This window comes from Phalacrocorax aristotelis, chromosome 1, assembly GCF_949628215.1.
Source record: "Phalacrocorax aristotelis chromosome 1, bGulAri2.1, whole genome shotgun sequence".
NCBI lineage: Eukaryota > Metazoa > Chordata > Aves > Suliformes > Phalacrocoracidae > Phalacrocorax > Phalacrocorax aristotelis.
Genome location: NC_134276.1, coordinates 59,036,345 through 59,056,732, shown reverse-complemented (window position 1 = coordinate 59,056,732; position 20,388 = coordinate 59,036,345). Strand labels below are relative to the sequence as shown.

At 42.5% G+C, this 20,388-nt stretch overlaps 2 protein-coding genes across 12 annotated transcripts in view; one reads left to right on the top strand and one right to left on the bottom strand.

Annotated features, from left to right (window-relative positions):
• Nucleotides 1-3,468, top strand: part of STK24 (serine/threonine kinase 24) — a 61,318-nt gene extending 57,850 nt beyond the window's left edge. For all 3 annotated transcript variants that reach the window (XM_075089902.1, XM_075089901.1, XM_075089903.1), the window contains 2 exons: nucleotides 11-147; nucleotides 2,477-3,468. In XM_075089902.1, coding sequence (XP_074946003.1) covers nucleotides 11-147; nucleotides 2,477-2,513 — 174 coding nt within the window. In that variant the 3' untranslated portion in view covers nucleotides 2,514-3,468. The remainder of the gene's footprint in view (nucleotides 1-10; nucleotides 148-2,476) is intronic.
• Nucleotides 3,469-9,906: 6,438 nt separating this feature from the next.
• Nucleotides 9,907-20,388, bottom strand: part of FARP1 (FERM, ARH/RhoGEF and pleckstrin domain protein 1) — a 225,672-nt gene continuing 215,190 nt past the window's right edge. For 7 of the 9 annotated variants that reach the window (XM_075089861.1, XM_075089866.1, XM_075089869.1 and 4 more), the window contains 7 exons: nucleotides 18,843-18,932; nucleotides 17,630-17,712; nucleotides 17,149-17,261; nucleotides 16,482-16,645; nucleotides 14,015-14,122; nucleotides 12,792-12,943; nucleotides 9,907-10,845 (listed from right to left, as the gene is read on the bottom strand). In XM_075089861.1, the coding sequence (XP_074945962.1) occupies nucleotides 10,764-10,845; nucleotides 12,792-12,943; nucleotides 14,015-14,122; nucleotides 16,482-16,645; nucleotides 17,149-17,261; nucleotides 17,630-17,712; nucleotides 18,843-18,932 (792 nt within the window). In that variant the 3' untranslated portion in view covers nucleotides 9,907-10,763. Of the gene's footprint in view, nucleotides 10,846-10,895; nucleotides 11,028-12,791; nucleotides 12,944-14,014; nucleotides 14,123-14,143; nucleotides 15,116-16,481; nucleotides 16,646-17,148; nucleotides 17,262-17,629; nucleotides 17,713-18,842; nucleotides 18,933-20,388 lie in introns of those variants that run through there. The other 2 variants (XM_075089873.1, XM_075089894.1) reach the window with 2 other exon arrangements.

Here is a 20,388-nt window from a genome sequence, read left to right as displayed (position 1 = left end):
TTCCTTTCAGTTGAAAGAGAAGAGTGAAGTGTGTGGTGGTAACACAGATTCAATAGAAGAACTGAGAAAGGCTATTTATTTAGCTGAAGAGGCTTGTCCAGGCATTGCAGATAACATGGTGTCACATCTTGTGCAGAGGCTTCAGAGGTAATGAAACTAATTCACTAAGGGCTACAGAAAATTACAGATCTTATTCTACAAATATTTGACGAGCGTTAAATTGAAATAATTAATTTCTATTTATAATAGAAGAAAAAAGTGCTTATAGTTTGTGCAATTGTGTTTACTTAGTATTAAAAAAACCCTAATTGTATCAGCATTTCTAATTTCTAGCTTCAGGTGATGAGCCCATATGTGCGTTCATCCTGTTTGTGTGCATATCGTGTGTCAAATGAGACCAGGCAGCCTTTTCCCTTTGCAGTTCCTATAAGGGATGTTCACGCTTCCTTGGCATCTGGCTGGGTGTTGCAGAGGATGCCCTGTGTCAGTCTTAATTTCTTTTACCCGCTTTGATAAATGGACTGTTCAGTTAGCTTGTGTTTCTCTCAGTCACATAGTAAGTGGTTCCTTTCTCATTCATTGAAGGTAGCCTGTATGGCCTTTTGGTTGTACCTCCAAAACCAGTTTTTTTTGTTACTTCAAAAGGCCAAATTTCATAAGAGACTTTCTAACAGCCTAGGTTAGGAATATATTCTTCACAAACGTTCTATTTGCTGTTCTTTTAAATGCTACACAAGAAAACATCAGGGATATAAATTTCGTAGTTACCGTTTGAAGGGGCTTTAAATGCAAACTTTCAGAATCCAGGAGTCTGCTGTTGTGAATCTGCACCTTCCAGGTTGGATTGCTTGGTACTAGAAAAAACCTCCTGGCAATGATTAATCATGAACTGCTACCTTGAAAAAGATCACTGTGAGCAGGTGTTTCCTTTACACTGTCTCTAGCCACAGCTTGGTAAAGTTTAAGAATTCACACCTCTGAAGTTAAAGCAGAGGATTGTCAGGCTGACATTTTGTCATTCAGTAAAAATCGATGCCAAGAAATCTGCAAGCAATCATGTTTCTTGGTTTCTGGGCTGTTAAATGTGAAGCCCAGTCAGCATCTGTAGTGCTAAAAGGTCACTCCTTGATGCCAGATGTCCTGGTTGTCCTTTCAGTTGATCCTGGCAGGCTTGAAAGAGTTTCTGGAGCTTCTGTCTCAGTCTGTTGCCATTAGGGCTTCCAAAATTGACCCCAGTCTTTCATCAGCTCAGTATTTCAGTGTCGAGTTTCTATCAGCCTGGTACAGGGCCTTCCTGGAACTGGGAACGTCAAAGACTTTTGATGCTGCAGTTGAAGCTGGAAATGACCATGTGGAGACAGGCTTTCCACTGGGTACTTCTTTTGTGGGTGCTGGAGACGATCTTATTTGTTCTTGTCACAACAGCAAGTTTGTTTGCTGATTTTCTTGGTCATAATGTCTTCAAACAAGAAGGAACTGTCTTTTCAGAGGTCGAGTAGCTCCAAAAATATCTTTATCCGTGAGGGATACCTACTGAGCTACAGAATGGTTCAAAAGCCTTTAAAGGAGGGGATCCTGCCATTCACTAGCACCCCTTCCAGAAAGTGAGTGAAAGAAGTCATGATCACATAGTAGCTGAATATCATCCCTGGAATAAGAGGAAGTTCACCCAGATGTGACCCATCAACAAACATTCTCTATGAATATTTTTTCTCTCCTTCAAAGAAAATGAAGTGCCCACCTCCACTGTTGGAGTACTACAAGAAATATGCATCATTAAGTCATTTATTGCATCCACTTGCAATATCCTCTCAGTTTGATAGCTAACTACTGAAGATGGCTCTTCAACAACATGCTTCTAATGAGATTTTCATTCCTGTTATGATTGGTTAAAACTGGATTTCCTAAGTTGGTCTGAATGAGTTAGTCGGGACCCTCAGAAGATCTGCCTGAAAACTTGAGTGAATCCATGCACCTTCCTCCTCCAGTTCTGATCTCTGATGTTTTATAATGTTTCTCGAAAGCTTAACGTGATTAAAATGTGTGCTTCTTTCTTTGGATGGTTTAAGAATCTGCTTAGACCAGGAAACAGGGCTTTCCTGCCCCAGTAATATTTTGGAAAGATTATGCTGTAAACTTGCCAGGTAGGAAAGTTGGAATCACAAAATGTTGCCCCCAGCACACCGAATTCTTTCGTCACCATATACTTCTCAGTCACACACTTGAGCGCGGGTTGTTGCTAGTCATTAGAAAAGCAGCGGTGGTCTAATAGGGTGTATTTTACATGTTGTTCAGCTCTTCAGCTTTTGCCTCTAAAGTGTGACAGCAGTGGAAAGGAAAATAGAAATATATTTCCTTTTCTGCAAGGAAAAAGGCCGGAACTTCAATAACATAAAATGGAATCACTTTTAGTTGCTGCTTGTTGTAGAACACTGCTCTGAAGGTCCCAGTGATAACTATTTCTTTTCCTCTTCAGATATTCGCTAGCTGGAGGAAGTACCGCATCCTACTGACATATTGTTCCTGACTTTTCTAAGACAGCAGAGATCCCACGGTGTCTGCACTCAAGGCACGCGCCCTAACGTTGTTCTGCCCCTCAGTCACTGGAATGTCCTTTGGTGGAAGGGCGTTCCTAAACGTGCAAGAGTGAAAATGAAGTCTCTCGGCTGGAGGCAGTATTTTCCAGCTCCTGAAAGCTATAATTTTTTTTTTTAATGACAATGCACATATTCCAGGGAGGTGTCTTTTTGTAAAATCTGAAATGTATATTTAGGTTTGTGATAGTGAAATTGAAGATATTGAGAAACCTCAGGTATCTTGCTTTAAGAATTCCACTGGGAGATGGAGTCTGTTTGTTGGAATTGTGTACAGATGTGTATATAATGTCTTTTTTTTAACTAAAAGCCTTTCAACGTGCATAAGGAATCACTGTGTACAAAATGGTAAAGTGCTTCTGTAGATAATGTTAGTGGGGTAAATATTTGACAGGCCATAACTGAGTATTGCCTTGCCTTTATTACATGTAAATTTTGAATTATGTGATAAGTGAATCTTGGTTTGATTTTTTTGTACGTGAAGGATTTGCCATTGAAAGAGTTAATCCCGTACTATGGAACCTTCTCTCTGTACCTCAGCAAAGACACAATTTTATTCTGTTCCTCCAGTATTTCTTCCTTTTTATCTATATTCTGAGCGTAACTTTCTAATTATGGTACTACTTCTGGTTGTTTTAAATTTAATACACCTTGTCTCGCAAAGCTTTAAATTTAAATTATTGTTTTTCCTGAAGAATGAGCTCTTTCATGTTTTCAGTTTTAAATTGTGCCAATGCAAATTCTGAACCCACTGTATTGTTCAGTTTTAGTAATAGATATTTGCGAAGTTTGTGGTGAAATTCAGATACAACCTTTTTTTTTTTCCACCTGAACATGTTTGAATGCTCACACAAATAAATCTTTATTATCTACATTTATTCTGAAATATCTCATTGAGGTGTTGGCTCTGAGACAGTGGCAAATATTTCATCATCATGCCTATCATTTATATAATTTTAATTTTATCATTAAAATGAATGTCTTGCAGAGTAAAAGAAAAACTATCCATACGTTCAGTATTCGGTCTTGATGCCTAAATCTGCACCTTTTACCCAAAGTGCTAGACATTAGACAGAGAGACTGCAAAACTGAGCCTGAGTGCCGTGTGCTATGTCCAGTTACTTGTCTCCCCAGGAAAAAAAAGCTACTTCTTGGAAATTCTGAAGTTTCCACTGTTCTGTGGGCGCTCCTAGATAGCTGCCTTATGGTCTCGTAGTTCTTGGAAACAGTGGTGTGTGCTAGGCACGGAGGTGACAAGGCGGCGTTCGTTTTCGCAGTGTTACTCTGAGCTCTACCTTGGTTTGTTTCACCAAGGGTCTATTCAGGTGGTGCTTATTCTGGTACCTAAGAGAGCATTTTTGCTTTGTTTTAATGAAGAAATTGATGATTTTATAATTTGGATGAAAGTGAGATAACTTACCTGTTGGTGTTTGGTGTGTTTTTTGTTTTTTTTTAAATATAGATACGAGTTTTGGAACAGAAAGGACTAAAACTTTAAAAGTACAGGCACGCCTACCTGGCCCGGTACAAAAAGACCCAGGTTCTCTAACCCTTCTAGAAGCTGGTGAGGTCTCCTTGCAGGACTTCACATCACCATGGTAGCCCTTATTCTATGCACGTTAATAGCCTTAATTATTAATTTAATAACTTAACAGGTACTTAATTTAACAGCCATGCAGACAGAGCTATGAAACTTCTGACCAGGTTGAAAGAAATGACTGCGTGCGCTCATTCCCGTAGCCATATTCTTTCCCACAACACGTTTGCCAGTGTAGTGAGGTAATGATTGTCCTTTGTGGCTAAGCAAATTTAAGGTAAATTGAACAACGCGTAAGTTTGAGCCATGGCTTGTAACTCCTCTTTGATGAACATCTTTAAGTACGGTGGATTGTGTGCTCGTAAGCATTAAGGATAGGCTCACCCTTGAGGAATCAAATACAGCTCTGCTGTTGTGAAACGCACATGCGAGCACAGTGCAAGGGGGCGATTACCTGCTGACGCCCCAGCAGTAGAGCGTTCAGCCGTTCAGTAAATAGGTGCTGTTACGGCATGTGGAAATAAACAGATGCATTTGCTTTTGAAATATAAATAGATCAACGGAAGCTTTCCCCCAGTCACCTGTTAATGTAAGGACTTGAAATTAAAGCGAGCCTACTTGGAAATGCACGGAACTCTGAGATCTAGTGGGGAAGTTAAATTTACGGTGCTGGCTGGAATCTCAAGTATTTATCCATCAGAAAATTAAATGAAATTCTAAAGTCGTCTGTTTCTGCACAATAGTTTAAAAAGTTATAGCTACCTTTTTTGAGTTGCATTTTAGTTGCGTTCCAGGACTGTACGCTGAGGAACTACTTCTCTGAGTCGATTGTGGCAGAACTTCCTTGGTGAATGTGTCCCTTGGTTTAGGAGCTTAAAGACGAGCGAGACCTACAGCCAGGGCGATTGGCCAAAAGGCCAATTTAGAAAAAGACAGGACCTCATTTATGGTAGAGATGTGTATTTTTATATGTAACATATAGATAATTTAAATATAGACGATGTTAAACTGAGAATTGCTGAAAAAAAGTGTGCTGTATCTTGAATGTAAAATTACAATCATTTGCTATCGATGCTTTAAAAATCAGAACTATATTGGTAACAGAAGAGGAGCTTCGTTTGAAAGAAGCCCGGCCTCAGGTTCGGAAAGAAAAAGAAGCGTATGGATATTTTTTGAGAGGTGGTTTCACGCTAAAAACGTTTCTGTCTTATGGTGTTGCACTGATGATTGTTCTGTGCAGGCGGTACTTCTTCACTCAGTCTCGAATATACTAAGTGACAAGCTATCCCTATTTATGCAAACATTTAAATTAGTGGAACTGCTTATTTGTCAGGGATTTCAAGATTAGGCAGTAAATTAACGCACTGTTTAAAAAATATCCAGTCATTTGAACTGAAGGCTTGCTTTTTATAAGTAGCAGATGTGTAATCTATTTTTTTAACGTAATTTTCCTTGCAGTTGCACTTTGTAGTTGATCACCAGTTTGCTGAAGGACGACGGCATGATCGCTATGGCACAGAACGCTTTTGACGTAGTAACGAAGCAGCTCTTTCTCTGAAGTGCTGCGGGTCCTTCGCAGCTCCGGACATTTCGTACGTGTCCATGTGGGTGCGGACGGACAGGCAGGTTGCTGCGGAATGACGTAGCTGCGGTGTTCCCCCCTCGCTGTGCGGGAGGGGTGGGCCGAGGGGACGGTCGGGGGGAGCGCGGCGGCACTTCACTGCAACGCAGCTGGCGTGGCCCGAGATTGCGTCCTGCTTTACCCACCGTAACTCCTTCATCTGCCTGTGCTTTCAGTGTGCTTGTGAAGCGTCTCCTGTAGCTCCCGCTACTTTACGTGGCGTTCCGTATTATTTTTTAAACGACGTGGTACCAGTTTGTAATAGTTTTACATTAGCCTTACTTAGAAGGGAAGGCTTTTGCCTTCAAAAATGTCACCGTTGGAAGGTCACAGGAGTGCTGATAAGCACAGGCACAACGCAAGGATCAGTGTAATGGCAAACGATCTTTGTAAGTTGCTGGGGAGGAGCTTAAAGTATGGCACAAATCTGCAGGCTTGCTCTTTTTAGCTGTATTTCGCGGGTGTGCTGGTAACTGCACTGAGCACATGCAGTAGGCGAATCGTATGTAACGGTTTTCTGCCTTCCTTTAAAGCATGATTACAGAGGACAATTAAAGTGTATCTCTTGTTTTCTGTAATGTTGCTGCCTGTTTATAACCGTGTATTTAAATTTTACTTTTGTCACTCTACACCAACATAATAAAACTCCTTGTAAACTCCACGACCTAGAAATAAAGAAGGAAAAGTTTAATGAAATTTTGCCATCCGAGTGGTCAGTAAGATGAGGGTCGGGGGTCCCCTCCCAGGAGGGCATGCTCTTGTGGGTTTCTAGCTCAGTTATTGCCCGCGGGTCGGTAATGGTAAGCAGAAAGTTTATAAATCGGTGTTTAGTTTGTTACTTCCGAATTCGTTCAAGAGAAAACTCTCGTTTTAAACTCCAACAACACTTTCTGAGCAAGAATGTTGAGAATATTTTCTCTTTCTGCTGGGGAGCTCAGTAAACTCTTACTCCCAGGTGGCCTGGCCATGTGGGAAGCTTAGTTCTTTTCTTGATCAAGTTTTTTTTAACTACACATGCAAGTGATTGACGGTAAACTGTTTGGGTTAAATACGTGCAGTTCCGTATTACAGTTTGTCCTACAGTAAGACAATGTGCCAGTTTACAGATGGCAACAATTTACAACCTGCTTTGTGCTCCCCATCCTGCCGGCCCGGTGAAACGGATGAAGCGCTCGCACCGAGCTGCCTTAGCTTAACCCCAACCAACTGTTGCATCTGTAATTACCCAGACAGCCCGGGGACAAACTGTGTGACAGCTGTGCTCTGGTAATTATATTTAATTACTGGTTTCTCTTGCTAAAGCCATACATGTGCCACACTGCCAATTTCTTTTCTTTACCAACTTTTCCATGCCCCTGGGGGTAGGGGGGCTGTTTGTGTGCTCCAGCAACTGGGGCTGTGTATCTGCACATCCATAATTGTGTTTTCCTTTGAGGGAGAAGCCCGTGTAATTGGCCTTATGTAAAAAGGGACAAAAATGGCCAACATCAGGCTTTTCAGGTCCTGCTTGTTTCTGTTTTGTCCTTGGCCGACAGACTTGAGGGATATTGCCCCTGGTTTTGGCTCTAAAACAAGCTTTCTTTGGGAGATCTCTTTTCTCCAGGCAGTGACCTTTACAAGATTTCTGTTTGTTTCCCTACCTGCCAACTTGTCTTTTAGTCTGTTGGTATTTTTGGCTGGCTTTGGCTGAATTTACAAAGGGCTTGAGGTCTCAACAGCGTTTCATTAAAACGCTGTGAAAATAGGTAGGCTTGAGTATCTTCATAAATACTTTTTAATGAAAGTTAAGCTAGACAGCAGAGATGTGGTGGTGATGCTCAGCCGCCTGGATATGCCGCCACAGGAGTCTGGGCTGTGCTGATCCCGTTGCATGTGGTACAACTTCCTATGGCACTAAAGGCCCTGTTTTGCTTTTGTGTGTTCATTATTTGAAGCCGGTGACTGATTAGTCTTGGCAAGTAACAACAACAACAAGCATAAATCTCTTGGCCTGACCACTTTGAGGTTATTGTCCCACTGGTGAAATATGAGACTGGTGTGCTTAGTCACGGCCACTAACCCGGCACACAGCGCCGCTGCGTCTCTCCCCGCCTCACTTGCTTAGATGGACAGCAGTATGATGTGAATCAGGGTTAAAAATAAGTGGCTGTATATTACAGCTTTCTAGTAAACCATGAGCTTTATTCACACATGTAGACGTCAACTGATTGTAAGATATGCCCGTCAAGAGAGCCGCTTTTATTCTCTTACTGTTATTTCAGCTTTGGGTTAACCTTAGGAATAAAGCGCTAGAAAAATGCTGACAAACAACAGCATTTGTTCAACTGGTTATCTTTAAAAAAAATTAACAACACTGGTAAAGGAAAAAACAACCCCCTCTTATTTTAAACCTATTTTCTGTAGAAAGAAAAAATAGTACAAAAAGGTGAAAATGCTGGACAATGACTCAGGTGGCGCGTCTGAAGCTGCAGCCACAGCCTAGCTAGGTCTCTGCCAGTGCGATAAATCGAACTGTGTCTTGGGCTTTGCCTTAGATGTTACAGGAAAACTTACTTTTTCCCCAAACTTTGTATGAAGGTGAAGCACACCTAGAAAAGGTGTTATAGCTGCTTTCAGGCATGTAAGTAAAAGCCAAAAAGGCGAGCGCAGAACAAACTACAGCAGCAGAGAGCGGTAATGACGCTTGTATCCCCCAAGCCCCAGTGAGCTAAAGTAAAATTCAGCATCAGCTGAATTAATGGCATGGCCCTCAGGAGCGTCTGTTTGAAAACAAACACCATCTCACTGTTACAGGTAACAACTGTAAAGAACAGCTGTAGGGGCTGAGCTCATAAGGCTTCGCAGGGATTACTTTACAGCTCAGTAATCATTTGGGGGTGGGGGGGGTCTGCAGCCCTTTACACTTCACAGCAACATCCTGTGTTGGTGCTTCTTCAGCTTTGTTTTCCCAGGCCTGTAGGCTGCTGCTGAGGTCTTGTTACGCTACACTGTGTCATTCCTTCGTCACCGTATAGATTGTTGTTCGCGTGCCTGTTAAGTCCTGAAGCGCTGTAGTTCCTGCATGTTATCGGCTCGCCAAGGTGGTTGAATTCACTCGCTTTGGCCCTGCAGCGCAGAGTCACAGGCTTGGAAGGGACAAGCCGGTGGGACCTGCAACTGGGAGAAAGGTCTGCTGATTTGTCTACCTACTTTCTAAATCTGTCCTTTATCGTATCAGGAACAGATAGAGGCGATGCTGCAGGGTAGACTGGATTAGTATTTAATCGGCACTGATATCTGGGGGAAAAGAGCCAAGTGCAACAAGTTCCTTGCCCTTGAAGGTTTCCATGCAGCTGGAGAAATTATGCTGGAACACTCATCATTTCTTTTCATCGGCTTTGGCCACGGGGACTGCTGCGTGCCATAAGGGGTTATGAGTCCACCCTGTTGGATGGTGATACATACGTGCCTGTGTTCGGGTTGGGAGAGGGCATAGGAAGGTGGCTTTAATGCCTTCGAACAGGAATATGTATGATAGTATTGTGAGGTATTTTATTCCCTTTTGTTAGCAAAGCTGCAAGCCATTTTATACATCGCATAAGCCATTAACAAAGTGAATAGCCAGACGGAGGAGAAAGAAGTCCCAGCTCCATTGCCCGTATCATGATTCAGACCCACCTCCCCCCACCCCCCCACCCCCAGCACTGGTTCCTCAAAGGCCCATACTGGTGAGGGACATGTCTGCAGCGTGTTGAACTTCCCTTAATGGAAGTTTTATGTCACCCTCATGACAGTGCTTCTTAAAACATAAGGCAAAACACCTAAACATAGTAGAGTTAGTGCTGCCAACCTTCTGAGTGGGCCAACAGCTTATCCAAATTACGGTGTCAGCTCACGTTAAGGCCAGGTGTATGAAACGGGTATTTCCGCGGCTGGTTGTATGGGGTCTCTGTAGGCTGAGCGCTGGGGGAGAGAGGGAGAGCCTGAGATCCCAACAAGAAACTGAAAGTTGTGCTAGGATGTGTAGCAGGCAGGATGGAAACCTGGGGCTTCGGTAGGACCCCCGGCTTGTAGCAATTTAGTTACCGAAACACTACAAAAAAATCATCACAAACAGCTGCGGTTCTCTCATAGCGTACAGGTTTTCTTTCAAGTTTGTAAAGCAAACAGCAGAATGTCACCACAGCCTTTAATTTCTTCTTGTACATACCATTCACAGTACATTAACAGCCCAAATAATATTGCACTGGATTATTTTAAAAAATTTTCATCTTGCAAGTAGTATTCACTTTTCAAAGCCAACAGATGAACAATTTGGTCAACTTGCACCAAGAAAATGGTTAGAGAAGAATCCTACGCTTTATTTATAACACATGGATTTGTAACCCCGAAGGGAAATGAGAGCGAGCTGTAAACGGTTTCCTTGTTAAAGATAGAAAATTAGTAATCCCTTGCTGATTAAATGTAGAAAGACTGGGGAAAAAACCTGAAATCTGAAAGTTATCTCATTCCTGGTAGACTGCTTGCTGTATATATAATTATATTCTATACTGTCAAAGTCCATCTACATTTAAAAATCCAGCAGTCTACAGATTAACATGGTAAAAAAAAAAATATATATTTTTATGAAAAGAGAAGAAATAGTGTTTGCCTCAGAGGAGAAAGTTTTCAGATCGTGAAGCCGTTTTGTTTGTTTTTTAGGTGCAATCTTTGAGGCAACAAAATGTCTTTTGGCACTCTAATAGGGACAATATTTTAATACTGGCACAAGCTAAAAACAGCACAGAATGACAAAATACAAGACATGAAACGAACGGCAGCCACTGGGATGATGGTAAGCTAGTGTGAACATGTGGAAAACTTAAACAGTTTTGCTGAGGAATTTTGAAAGTGTCTGCAAAACCATACTTTTGTTTTCCTTTTCTTTTACCAAATTGTAAGTTTTACTAAACTTGGAAGGAGAAAAGAGTTTCAAATGTCCTCTAGAAAATCAGCAGCTGCTGGACAATCAACACGGCGGCTCGTTCAGCCGTCAATAGGTGTGAGGCTCTTTGTGACTCAGCGCTCGAGTGCGTGAGGCAGAGCTGGTGGCACTTCGGATCACTTCCATCCATCTGTGAGGAGGCACGAGGAGAGATACAAGCAAAACAACTGTCAGTTCCTGAGGAAAGATCTCCTGAAAGGCACAGTCTGCGCTATGAGTTGTGCAGTTTCATTTTCAGTGCCTTCAGGAGCGCCTTGCTTGCTACTTCACTCCTAAGCCTATCCGAAGTCAAGAGGCTCTAGATCCAAACGACTGCCAAACACATATATGAAAAGAGATTTAGAGAGGATAAACAGGGGGAACACGACCCAAAATTCATTAACTTAGTAGTGGTTTTACTTGTTCTGCAGACACCAAATCTCTTTTTTTATAGATGGTCCAAGTGATGAGCAGGTGAGACCAGCCACTCTTAATTCTAGAGTGGAAAAAAAAGGTCATTTAGCTGCAGTTCCTACCTCTTTTCCTAGAACTGAGCAAGGGCTTTTGTGTTCTTTCGCTACTCTACTAATTTATTTAATCCCCTCGTTCCTACAGTTTGCCTTATTTATAGCTTTACACTGACATGGCTAAAAATAACAACTTGCTTCAATTAGGGAGGACATTAAGATTTTTGACATGTTAATGCTAAATTAGAGCTAAATTAGTTCCCAGCACGAACAACCTCAAGCCACAGTTTCGGAGGAGTGGTGCCTGTTTACTGGTTCTCCGTGTATCTAAAATCCAGTGGGGAGTGTAAAAATCACGTGCTGTAGTGGCAGAAATACACAGTAGGAACAGCCACTTCTGTGAAAAATTTGAATTTTCTTTCAGGTGTGGATTTTCCATCCAGTTGTATTAGAGGGAGCAAAGTTATTCTGCACAGCTACTACAAAGTCCTGGGATCTGTTCACACGCTTCCTGAAGTCCAAGACACAGAGCACCCCGTGCAGCCAGCCTGATCGCTTTTGACTGGACAATTCCTGCATACGATGCAGGATTTGTAGTGATTACTGTTTTGCCTGCCACATTATCAAAAACAACCACTTGGTTCTAGCATTATCGGGTTTAAAATTTCTTTTAAAATTTCACAGGGTTCTTTCTCTAGTTGTGCTGAACTACTTGCCTGTATTACCAAATCAACTTACTAAACTTTGCATCTACTAACCTGGACAGGCTGGATCGATGGGCAGAGGCCAATTGTGTGAGGTTTAACAGGGCCAAGTGCCGGGTCCTGCACTTTGGTCACGACAACCCCAGGCAACGCTACAGGTTAGGGGTAGGGTGGCTGGAAAGTGCCCGGCAGAAAAGGACCTGGGGGTGCTGGCTACAGCCGCCTGAACATGAGCCAGCAGTGTGCCCAGGTGGCCAGGAAGGCCAACAGTGTCCTGGCTTGTGTCAGGAATAGTGTGGCCAGCAGGAGCAGGAGCAGGGCAGTGATGGTGCCCCTGTACTCGGCACTGGCGAGGCCATACCTCGAGTGCTGTGTTCAGTTTTGGGCCCCTCAGTACAAGAAGGACATTGAGGTGCTGGAGCGTGTCCAGAGAAGAGCAACGAAGCTGGGGAAGGGTCTAAAGAACAAGTCTTATAAGGAGTGGCTGAGGGAGCTGGAGTTGTTCAGCCTGGAGAAGAGGAGGCTGAGGGGGAACCTTACTGCTCTCTGCAACTACCTGAAAGGAGGTGGGTGTCAGTCTGTTCTCCCAAGTAACTTGTGATGGGATGAGAGGAAACGGCTTAAAGCTGCATCAGGGGAGGTTTAGATTGGATAGTAGGAAAAGTCTCTTTACTGAAAGTGGTCAGGCACTGGAACAGGCTGCCCAGAGCGGTGGTGGAGTCACCATCCCTGGAGGTATTCAGAAAACGTGTAGACGTGGCACTTTGGGACATGGTTTAGGAGACATGGTGGTGCTGGGCTGGTGGTTGTACTTGATGATCCTAGAGGTCTTTTCCAACCTTAATGATTCTGTGATTCTACGATAACCTTGTTTGGAAAAAAATCCTGGAATTTTACAAAATTCCCTCTCATGAAGACCGACTTACCTTTCAAATGTGTATTCACTTTCAGCCCTGAAGTAGTACACGTGGGATTTGAAGTGTAGCTTGAACACATAATCTTTGTGAATGTTTTCAGATTCAGAAGGAATGGTAAGTGAATATCCCAGTAAGGGAAGGCTGGCTAAAGGATGATTGTCCTGGAAAGAAATGATGGAAAATGGTGTGAGATCCAGCTCCCTTAAGTAGAAAGAGCACATAAGTAAAATGGACGATAGGTGCACGCTCATTTAAAGGTGCATCATCGCGCTTCCACATGTGTGTGGAAAAAATACCAGCTTTATACAATGGCAATGATCTAAATTGTCCGGTAGTTTCAGCTTGCCCATCTTTACAGACCCTTCTCCTAAGGATCTGCTGCAGGCTGATCCTGTCAGTATTTCCCCATAAGACAGTTGTCTGAAGTCTTGGACTGCCACTATCTTCAAACTGACAAACATAAAACTCCAGCGTTTGGCATCGCAGAGCACCACGTGTGTCCATCCTAGGCCTGCACGCACCTACTCCTTTAGAAACGTACCAGCCACCCTGCAGCATTTGTTGCTTAAGTCCTTTCACTTCACGGCCAATCATTTCTTTATCCCACTTATGTGTAGAATATGCTACAATTCACCTTTATTTTTTTTTTAGTTCAGAAAGTCTGTTGTTAAGGATTTCTATAGCAAGGAAAGGACAACGTAGCAACTGGAATTGTTTTGTGCTTATGCCCTGCCTGAACGCGAGATTCAAAACTCCAACAGATTCTAGACAGGAAACCCCTCCTTCTGCACTGTGACGTTTGCTCAGATGGGTTAATCTTTGGCCACTGTTCTCTCGTTTGACTGAAGCATCAGTAACGGTAAACAAAATTTATAAGTCACGATTAAGTATTTAATTGTAATAATCTCAGAATTTATACAAGAGAAAACTCTTGTTTAAACTCGCACCACAATTTCTGAGCAGTGGTGAGACCCGCTGCGCTTTCAGGGATGAAATGCACTGTGACTGGTGAAAGTTTCAGGAAACGAGCACGCGTTCTTCAATCGACAAGCGAGCGGACTGAGAACGGGCTCTGTCCATGTCCCAGCAGCAGCACAGGCTGCGTAGCCGTGACCGGTGCACCTGCTTCTCGCGCCTACAGCATCTCTGACCAACGTCCGCCTTTCTCTCCGCTACTGCTTCGAAAAAGCAAAAGCTCTCCTCCAGCCACACGCGCTCGTGCAGTCTGTTACCTGGTGCGATTTATAGAAGAACATGCAGAAGTTGGTGAACACCACCCAAAGCTTCTGCCACCCGTTGCTGTTTTTGAATTTTCTTAGGAGATTTCCAGACAGCTGGTTCTGAAAACAGATCAAAAGTAGCCAAATAAAACAGTGAAAGGTACCTGCAGTTTAATTATCGTACGCAAAAAAATTATCTGCTTTTATCTGGTTGTACGTGACCTTGTCATATGTGAAAATGTTTTGGTTGAATGGATGTATTTTTCTTCTGCATCTTTTACTACCAAGTAGTACTTTATGCAACATATTCTTTTGCTCGTAGCTGGGTACTTGCAAAAACTTCAAGCTGCTACACTTGGGTTTTTTTAAATTGAGGTGGCTTTCAGTAATATATTACCAAACATCAGTCAGTCTTCTTATCCTAGTCTGCCTCTTGTTTTTAAATGATACTTTAATAGAGTAATGGAAACAGAAAGTCTGACATGAATTTGTGATGTAAAGGAAAATTATGACATACTTCAGAATTGCAGATAGAGATTGAGCTCTCAGTACCCAGTGAGTTCACACGGTAACTTTTCAAAGATTTCAAAAGCAAGGACTGTTAACCTTGTTCTTAGCTGCTCTTCACACAGTGAAGATGTAAAGTCCAGCATCATCGTGCCGTGTAAATGAAGGGGAGTTCTCAGTGAATCGTTAATTGCTTCCCATTCCTTGTTGACTCTACAGGCTCTCACCTGGGCCAAAACAGCTGTTTACCTCATTCTCTGTATATAATGCAGAAGCTAATAGCTGAGCCTGTACAGCTTAATGCTGGTGGTCCTGATTTATCTGCTACAAATTAAACGTTCTCGAACATGTTCTGTTTTCACCAGTCTTCAATATACATTAAAGCCTTTGCTTTAAATCATGCCATTCTCTGATATCTGCACTGCTGCCTCCTTGCTCTAAGTTACAGGTGTACTCCTTAATTTTCTGTTACCTCATTACTCTGGAGGATATCATAAAAGGACAGGCTTTGCATTCGGTACCAGCAGACATATGAAATGGAAACAGGCCGCTGATCACTGATCAGTCCAGCAGGTAGGGAAGTACAGTCACTGACAGAGAGAGGATCTGCTACCACGGGAGAGACAGAAAGGAGGGAGAGACACAAAGAAAATAAACGATAATGCTGAAGTGAGAGCCACCAACAGAATGATGTGAGCATGAGCGTAACCTGCCACGCATGGAACAGCAGTGGAGCTGAAGATGTTTTCACAGAAAAACGTATGTCTCCAGCGTGTGTTTGGTCTTCGCTGCTTTGTTTGCGTTCATTTGAGGCACGGGGAGGAACAAAAATAAGGAACAATGAGCACTGATCTCAGACCAAAACCTCGTAATCGTTAGAATTAGTCACCAGTTTAAATTTTATATCTATAACAAGCCCTCTGCTTCAGGGAAAAATAAGAGACCTTGTTCCTTGCCAAACTACTCCTCCCTTGCAGGATGTAAGGGTAGAAAGAACAGAAAATCCAGCTGCATGGGATCAAAATGAAGCTCTACAGTTAGTGCTTTCCAGTGCAGAGTAATTTTCTTTGCCACATTTCAGCAGCTCACCCCCTGTTTAAAAACAGAGGCAGTTACACAAGCTATGGATATTGCCTGTCCTTGCACCTCTACACTCTGCTCAGCGCCTCTTCTCGAGAGCAACAGTGGCCCGATGCCTAAGGGCCGCCTCCCGAGCAGAAGCCAGCTCAGCTTTAAGATTCCTTTTACCGTTTTCTTTAAGCATAAATTTCCATTCGATGAGGACGGTGCTAAAGTACTCGGCCCTCCCTGGAGCCTCTCTTGGGTGAAGGAGGAACACCTAAGCAGGCTTAGCACCTCATCCTAAAACCTACACCGAAGTAGTAGTCTTTCATTTTAATCTTTGAAAAGTCAATGTCTGCATCTCGCCTGTTGAGTACAGAATTAACGAATGTGTATCAAATTGGCTTAGCTGTGATCAGGGGGGAAAAAAGGATTTTTATTTTGAGGTGGAAAACGCAAATAAAGAAAAAGCAGATGAGACTGAGCAATGAGACAAGGTTCCAGAAAAGATGGCTAGGTAAAGAAAGTACGTTAGTAATACACGTAATCAAAACTCTGGCTGCAGCAGCTAAAGACAATATCCTTTCAGCTCGAGCAAGGACTTAATGCCTTTGTAACTGAAAGCATTAAGACAGTTTGACCCGCTTTAAATTTTAAAGGGCATCAGCATTTTTTTGGACAGTTAATTCTATGAAAATTTCTGCTCTAACAGATTTTACAAAGGTGCACTAAGGGCGCGAATACGTGTGTCGAGGTTTATGCCATCATTTGGCGTCGGTTAAAAAGGTGTGCCTGAAACTTCCCCAGAAGGAGGCAACGGAATAGTGCACCTATTAAGGAGGAGCAAAAAGGAAATTGTCACTCAAGAGCGAGTCTGGAGCTGCAGTTCAGATCGTTCTGAGGCAGATACCTCCACAGCAATACTAAAGTCGATCATTGAAACACTGGTATTTCTGTGCCAGCAGACGTGCACCGTAGTGTTGCCACGGTGTGGTGACTGACGTTCGAGTGAGGTGCGGGATGCACTGAGGTCGTCCTCAGATTCCTGGTCTACAGTAGTTTCATCAGGAGACTCTATGAAATGCAGGGAAAAAGCATCTTTCTTCCTCTATGCAACAACATATATAATTGGAAAAAGTAAACAAATCAATTCTGTCCACAATATCGTGAACTGATTTTTAAAACACACTTTTAGAAATAATTTTGTGCAGATGTTAAGAAGATTTTTTTTTTTAAATGTTTCTGCAAGTGTTACAATCAAAAACTACCGTGCTTTGCTGGTGCTTTTAATACCTTCCAAGGACAAGGCACTGCCCAAATCTTGTTAAATAGTTCCTGGAATCATTATGCTTAAGTCACTTCTCTATTCAGTGAAACTTTCTGCTAACATCAACAAGAACATTAAAAATGGCACATATATATTTTTTAGATATATATATAAAAGAATATATATACAAAAATCAACTTCAAATGTATCAGTTTGGCCTGTGGCCAGCATTTTTCACCACTTTGCTTCGAAGCAATCTCTAATCATACCGACGAAAGTGTGTAAAACCTACTCGTTCGTATTTACTTACTATTGTCAGGTGGGCTGCTGGCCAGTAACTCTGGGGCAGGGCCGCTGCTTTTCTCTGCCAGGTCTATCGCCATCTGGATGTCCTCCGTCCATTTGTCCATTTCAGCGCGGGTACTAGCAATGAAAATTCAGGTTTTGTTCACTTTCATACAGGCTGAAAGCAAACTCCGAGAAACAGTCACAAGCTGAGCTTACTTTTAATTTAAATAAATAAATTCAGACACATGATGCTAGGTTTTTTTTCCCCAATAACTTACTTTTGGTTCTGACTTGCACGATTGCCACTCTATTTTGCCCCATTTAACTTCTTTCTTTTTTTTTTTTTTTTTTTTACAAAAGTGGCTTTCACAAAAGAATTTACCTTTGAAATTGTTTTAGGAGCAAATAAAAAAAAATTACGCCTCTCTGCTTTTCTATCCGTCCCACTGTGAAAGCTGCAGAGAAATACAGTTTACATGTGTATGTTGTCTCCACTGAATTACCTTGCAGCAACAACGATGGACTGGTGTTGACCTCGTAGTGTTAGACAATAAGGAACCCCCCATTCCTCTTCACTTTCTTCTATCTGAGAGATAAAAGCCCATGTGCAGTCAGACTGTAGGAATTACTTATTTCTTAAGGTGAAACAGTGAACTGAACAAGCTCTTACAATTGGGGAAAAGAAAACAAAGAGAAATGTTCACAAACAACAATTTCGAGCAGGTACTGAGAAAAAAAATGGTGCCTTGCAAATTGGAAAAACAGTGAGTGAGTTCTGCAATAACCTCTTAAACCAAAAGCACGGCTTTGTCTGCTTTGTGTCCAAAAAAGAAAGGAGACTAGTGGTATTTTTATCAGAAGAGTGACTCATCATACAAAAGGATACGTTAAAGGCTGGAGTGCTCTGGACACTGCAGCATAAGAGAGTTCTGTTGCGAACAAGTCCGCGCTAAATGGACATCAATAATTGAGTAGATTCCTAGAAATGCTAGACAAAACTTGAAGCCTCGCAGGTGTCTAGAGAAATTCAGTTACTGTGGTAGCGATTACCTAACTCGATTCTCAGGAAAACAGTACGGAATAGATACAAACCTACGGGAAGTTCCAATGAAAATAACGGGGGGAATGAAAGTGTTTTGAAACTAGCAAAAATATTTTTGAAATCATATAAGGAGAGGCAACTAGGTGCTATTGGCTCGAATCGGCTGTTTTCCAGAAGGATTGTGACAAGAGCTCCGAATGACATATTGCTGCCACTTTCCCACTACCTTGGCTTTAAGACAGAGAGCTGAAAGCATTAGGAAGTGGTTTTTTTCATAGATATTAGACTATTAGAAATTAGGCTACTGTTTACTCGCCTTGCACAGCATGTCTATAAGCGATTGGTGATGAATTATGTGTAAGAATCATGGTTAAATTTATGGTTTAAAGAACCCACCTCGTGAAAAGTTTGCATTACGAGGAAGCTGCCCCCCCCCCAATGTCTTTCTCCCCCCCACTTTTGCTATCTAATCGCCTTTGTGTAGAAGGCTGCATGAACACATGCCGAACCCAACACAGCCCCACCAGACACTGCAGAATGTAACCACAACTCCTCTGAATCAGAGAAGAGCCCTTTGCTGCTGCTTTCAGTCCAGCAGAAATTCATCAAACAGTTAAGATGGGACCACAAATGGCCATTTAAGCATGAATCCCCTCAGCTCTCACCGTACTTACTGTCATGCCATACAGCGGAAGATGGCCGTGGACTTTAAACTGATTTGATGCTGTCAGGCCTCTACTTGTGTACAACAAAATATCGTTAAACTAAAAAGCAAGAATAAACGTTATTAGAATTATGTCAGTGTGTATGCATGTGGAAAAAAAAAAAAAAATTGGAATGATAAAACCAGTAAACTAGCCAGTACTGTCTGACTATTTATACGGCAGACCTAATGCACGAATCCAAAATACCGGCTTCCACAATACTTCAGAACCTAGTATTAGCATCTGCTACTTTCACTGCCTTCCTTCCCAGTTAGTCTCAGGCATGTTCCCACAATTTTCCACTGGATATCTTCTGATGCCTGATCTCTGGGTCAGAACCAACAAGCCACAACAGCAGTGAGGCCAAGTAGGACGTTTCACACTCCGTCGCACTCTGAATCTACGGAAGGTAAGTGTGTTTCACTGGTATCTTCTTCTGTTTCGCGTGGAGCGATAAGCAAGAATGCCCAAGAGAGGCGTGCCGGACTTAACTCTTACGACATAAATGGCTATCTATTACTTCCCATATTCAGAAGGAAGCTGGGAGACCTGATTTAAGGTAGGTGGCTTTAGGTTAGAAACATGAAGGTGAACGACAGAGTATCTTAATTTGTGGCGCTTCCTGCATGTAACAGCTGTTGTCAAAAGCAGGTCAAATGACCTCCTGCATATTGTTGACTGTCATAATAGGAATGGCGTGTTTTCCCTCTGCCGCCTGGGTCAAAGGATGTTTTTCCTCAAACTAGACAGTTGCAACAAGAAAATCATACTCTGTGGTGTGAAACAGAGCTCTCTCCCAAAGGCACATACAACCCAATAGCAATAATTGATGAAGCTATGTGGATTGGCCGCTAGAGGGGGATTTAATTTTGCCAATGGTTATACATGTATTTGGAGTCCCAGAATATGGACTCCGGATTTTACATCTGAAAAGATTCTTTTGCTCGAGACAGACCAAAGACTTCTTTGACAGTGCGAGCAACTGATCTGAGAGTCTTGTCTCAATTTTGTAGTATTTTATACAGGTATAATATCGAGGTATCATCTTGGAACAAGAATTGTGGTATGCCAGCAGGAGTGCACCATATTCATCAGGCTTCCTCTTGAGTGCCTTTAAAGGCAGAGGATAATCCTACCCAGGTAGATTCAGTGGTTTTATCTTTGGCTCATTTGAAAGATTGTCAAACATCTTGTAAAACCTAGCACACTCACAATTTTCTACACACCCAGTCTTCAGCTTTTGCATACAAGAAGCCAAGTATTTTCCTGCCACACTGCACTGACTCTCTAATGTTTTGCCCTGTAACATGGGACTAGAAGATCTATGCGCTCTGCTGGGCATCCCGGTGCCCCAGCGCCAAGGGCTGAGCAGCAGCAGGACGGGGGGCCTGGAGCAAGTCAGCTGGCCAGGAAGAAAATAGACGAGGAACCACCTGGTTGGCCCTTGTGGATCGGAGACCGAGTAAGATCTCCGTAACCTGAAAATGCTGTGAGTGATGGTAGGAGAGGATAATCT